General features: G+C 37.3%; 1 protein-coding gene across 1 annotated transcript; it reads left to right on the top strand.

Annotated features, from left to right (window-relative positions):
* Positions 1–298: 298 nt before the first annotated feature.
* LOC114756399 (subtilisin-like protease SBT1.1) lies at positions 299–4,474 on the top strand. The gene is made up of 3 exons (XM_028945336.1): positions 299–351; positions 1,013–1,784; positions 2,685–4,474. Exons 2-3 carry the CDS (start codon positions 1,018–1,020, stop codon positions 4,258–4,260), a joined length of 2,343 nt encoding a protein of 780 aa, XP_028801169.1. The 5' UTR covers positions 299–351; positions 1,013–1,017; the 3' UTR covers positions 4,261–4,474.
* The last annotated feature ends 405 nt before the right edge of the window (positions 4,475–4,879 follow it).

Raw genomic sequence — 4,879 nt, 5'->3', positions numbered from 1 at the left:
TTAGTGTATTATATCATTTCCTTTTCAATCACATGTTCACCCGGAATTCACAATGATCTTCATGTAACAAATTTCTCATAAACTATATTAAAATGGAAAACCCTTTTTTTCATACTTTCTGAAACATCTAAGAATGTTATCATTATTCATATACGGGCGTGAATAATGCCGTGAAGATAAAGGAAAGAAAAAGTTATCTTTTTGTATCGCTATGAGTACAGAAGATAATAATAATGCCCAAGTGCTCACCTTCTTCAGGGTTGTGTGCTTATATATGTGTGTGTGTGTATGCTGCGCTCTCATACATTTATTTGTTACATCACATTTCCCATCTTGGCTCAAATCAAAGAGGTATGGATCCTTGCCCTCTCTAGCTTCTATAATCTAGCTAGCTTCAATTCCTTTCATCTTTAGTCTCTTGCTCAAATTATACTACTCCCTCTGATTTTAGATATAGGAACTCAATAACCAATACAGAGATTAAGTAAATTAGTTAAACTTTACATGTTGGTTCTTGTATTGGAACTATTTTTTGATGAAAATCCTTGCATATACAAAAAATAGTATAGTTTGGGAACAAAATTATAAATTTAGTAGATAAAGTGGATTAAAATCTTACATTTAAAAATCAAGTGCCTAGTTATTTATGATTTCAAACCTCAATGATAATGCTAAAGTCTGATCCAATAATACCATATAGCATATAGTCATGTAAAAATTAAAAAAGAAAGATAAAAGTCACAATGTTTCTTGAATTCTCCAATATCCTTATTTCTTTTTAAATATTATTTGAAGCGTTATTGTTTATCCGTAGCCACTAATCCAGGCCCTATAGCTAGGACATCTCATAAGGTATAAACAAGTTTGCAATTGCATATATTAAAGCAGATTATATAGTACTGTTTTTTACACTAAACAATGGCGTGCAAGCAAATTAAACTTCCTTTTCAGAGATAAACTTGTTGATTATAATGGTGTTTGCTTTAAATCATCCCTTTCATTTTTATTACAGGAACCATGATTTTCAAAACACTCACACTATTGTTGGTAACCATGATGATGGTGACAAACACATCAAGAGCAGTGATGGAGAAACAGACGTACATAATCTACATGGACAAGACCAAAATCAAATCCTCCGTTCATTCTCAAGACATCACAAAACCATGGTACGAATCAATCCTTGATTCCATCTCCCAAGTAGAAGAAGAAGATGAAGAAGAAAAAGAACAGACATCATCATCAAATCCAGACCTTCTTTACGTATATGAAACAACCATGTTTGGTTTTTCTGCTCATTTATCGCCTTCCCACCTCGAGTCCTTAAACCAAATCGATGGTTTTCTCACAGCCATACCTGATGAACTCGTGCATCTCCACACAACTTACACACCCCATTTTCTTGGGCTTTCAAAAGGAAGAGGGCTTTGGAGTGAATCAAACTTGGCTTCTGACGTGATCATTGGAGTGCTTGATTCGGGGATTTGGCCTGAACATGTGAGCTTTAGAGACTCAGGGATGTCTCCAGTACCTTCTAGATGGAAAGGTGTTTGTGAAAATGGCACACAGTTTTCTTCTGCGAACTGTAACAAGAAGCTGATAGGAGCAAGGGCGTTTTTCAAAGGGTATGAGAAGTTTGCTGGGAGGATCAGTGAGACTGTGGATTATCGCTCTTCAAGGGATTCCGAAGGCCATGGAACTCACACTGCATCTACTGCTGCCGGTGGTTTGGTGGATAATGCCAGCTTGTTTGGCTTTGCTAAAGGTACAGCCGCTGGAATGAGGTAATTGCTACTTCCTCTAGTTATAAAGCTAGAAACTAGATAACTAATTTATAAATATAAAAAAAATTAATTCAATTATTTATAAATAATATGTGTTGATTTTTTAAAAAATATTCTATTTAATTATTTACATTAAAACTACCTCTATTAATAAAATCCACTTTAATATGTGTAATTAATAGGGATAGTTTCCCTTCAACAAATACTTGAATAGCATTTAGAATCCATAGGCTTCATAAGTGACGCACTGACGCATGAAAGGTAGTTCCTTTGTTTTGAAAAAGAAGTAGTAATTTTGTTTTGGAAAAAAAAAAAGTTGCCAGCGGGCTCACTCAACTTGATCTCGCATTTTAAGAAACCAAGTAATTGAGCTAGATTGCCAATCCAACCAAAGCCTAGCATGTAAATTTTGTTTTTTCCCCCCGGGTCTAATCTAACTCGGCTTAATATAACATTATAACTAGGCCGGACGGAACCCACTGAATTACCAAACCAAGTGAAGAACCAGATTTTGTACCCAATATAAAGTTCGCCCAATGGCTCAACCAGATTTTAAAAAACTTGGAATCAGTTGGGCATGGGCCTAACACGTGGTAGGACCCTATCTCGAAAGCACAGTGGAGTGTTGTTTCCTTTTCCCATTGGACAATACATATTTTCTGGAGTTGTTTCCACCAGAATCGCACAAGAGGCAAGAAGATTATTGAACTGGGACAGAAAAGCACATACACACCACGTGTAACCGAAGTAACAATAAAGATAATGATAAACTATCTTATGAGACTTTGAATTGATGGAACATGCATTCTTCAATAACCCAAAGAATAGTTTGCTTCTGCACTTATACTATTATTCAAATATATAGTCAAAAAATGGGATAATTGTGAAATTGTATATTAGGTATACTTCAAGAATAGCAGCTTACAAAGTATGCTGGCCCTTGGGATGCACAAACTCAGATATAATAGCAGCAACAGATAAAGCAATTGCGGATGGGGTTGACGTATTGTCACTCTCATTAGGCGGCGCAGCCAGGCCTTATTACAGTGATAGCATAGCCATAGCCTCATTTGGAGCAATCCAAAAGGGGATTTTTGTCTCTTGTTCTGCAGGTAACTCAGGTCCTTCCAAATCAAGTGTAGGAAATGTAGCTCCATGGCTCATGACTGTGGCTGCTAGCTACACTGATAGAAGCTTCTTAACAAAGGTGAAGCTTGGGAATGGCCAGGTTTTCAAAGGGTCTTCTCTGTATAAAGGCAAACCCACAAAGCAATTGTTTCTTCTTTATGGAAAATCAGCAGCAAACAATGGAAGTGAAAGATTAGCACAGTATTGCATTAGGGGCTCACTTGATCCAAAGCTTGTGAAGGGGAAAATGGTTGCTTGTGAGAGAGGAATCACTGGCAGAACTCTGAAAGGAGAGGTAGTGAAAATGGCAGGTGGGGTAGGAATGATTCTGCTTAACTCTGCATCCCAAGGAGAAGAGCTTTTTGCCGATGCCCATGTTATACCAGCAACTTCATTAGGAGCTTCTGCATCCAAAACCATTAGAAGTTATGTTTTAGCAGATAAAAGTCCAACAGCCTCAATTTCCTTTATAGGGACTGTATATGGAGATTCTAATGCACCAACAATGGCTGCCTTTTCTTCTAGAGGACCCAGTTTGGTAGGACCAGATGTTATAAAGCCAGATCTGACCGCACCTGGTGTGAACATTTTGGCTGCTTGGCCCCCCAAAACTAGTCCAAGTTCCCTCAAAAGTGACAAAAGAAGTGTACTATTTAACATAGTCTCTGGCACTTCAATGTCTTGTCCTCATGTGAGTGGCGTAGCAGCTTTAGTTAAGTCTGCGCATAAAGATTGGTCTCCTGCTGCTATAAAATCAGCCCTTATGACCACGGCTTACACTTTGAACCACGGAGGACGCCCAATTGGAGATATCAGCTCAAACAGGTCATCAGAAATGGCTAACCCTTTTGCTTTAGGCTCAGGACATGTTGATCCAGAAAGGGCTTCTAATCCTGGGCTGGTCTATGACATTACCACACAAGGCTATTTAAGCTACCTGTGTAGCCTGAACTATACTTCCTCCCAGATTGCTATATTATTAGGGGGTAATTCTACTTGCTCCATTGATGGAGGCCTTCAACCTGGTGACTTGAACTACCCTTCATTTGCAGTTTTGTTCAGTAGCAGAAGTACCAAGAAGGCTAGTGTGACCTACAAGAGGTTAGTCACTAATGTAGGGTACCACAAAAGTAATTATGCAGTGAAAGTAGAGAAACCAATGGGAGTATCAGTCACTGTGGAACCAAAGAATTTGAGTTTTGGAAAAGTGGGTGAGAAGCTGAGTTATAATGTCACCTTTGTTGTAGATGGAAGAGCAAGAGCTTCCGGTAGTTCATCTTTTGGGTCACTGGTTTGGATTTCTGCACATTACATTGTAAGAAGTCCCATAGCAGTGACCTGGCAATAGTGAGAGTTTCTTCTATTTGGAGGTATCTGATAACAAAAGCAGAGAATTTCAAGATGACCTATCATTATTGTTGTTAAGATATATCCCAAATTCCAGGTAGTGGAATGAGAATAATTTATTATTGCTTCTTGCTATTTGATGCAAGTTGTTTCAAATATTACTATTATACTGTTACTTTTAAATTTTTATTTAAAAAAACCTTATGTCATTTAAATCATTAAATGTTGAAATTACTAGAAGGTAGGCCATATGCTTTGCATAAAGTCTGAGCGGAATCGCATTGTCTATAACTTATGAGTAGTACAACCTCGTATTTACAGAGTTTGTATTATATATCAACACCAGTATCATATAGTTCCGCAAAATCACAAGATATGATACCGGAGGGCCACAATAGTACAATTAGACATTAAATTCAACAATAGTTATTAAAACCATATCTCATTGCTATGAGTTGAGCTAGTCCATCTGGCTTAAAATTTGAAGGAGCATAAAAGGGGTCTGTCACATGTAAGACAAAGTCTAGCATGGTTGATATAAGCAAAATATAAATAAATGTAAAGGATATTTGGCTATATAACTTTCGTTTACAATGACTAACAAGAGTTGGATCTAGTGA

The sequence above is a fragment of the Neltuma alba genome, unplaced genomic scaffold (genome assembly GCF_004799145.2).
Source record: "Neltuma alba isolate B1F8T4 unplaced genomic scaffold, ASM479914v2 tig00010393_pilon, whole genome shotgun sequence".
Lineage (NCBI taxonomy): Eukaryota > Viridiplantae > Streptophyta > Magnoliopsida > Fabales > Fabaceae > Neltuma > Neltuma alba.
Note: the sequence above shows the minus strand (reverse complement) of the source record. Positions and strands in the feature narration are given on the sequence as shown.

Excerpts from the sequence above, each read along its gene's own strand:
- LOC114756399 (XM_028945336.1), top strand. The coding sequence starts at position 1,018 with ATGATTTTCAAAACACTCACACTATTGTTGGTAACCATGATGATGGTG. Across the intron at positions 1,785-2,684 it reads GGTACAGCCGCTGGAATGAG|GTATACTTCAAGAATAGCAG; the intron begins GTAATTGCTACT and ends ATTGTATATTAG.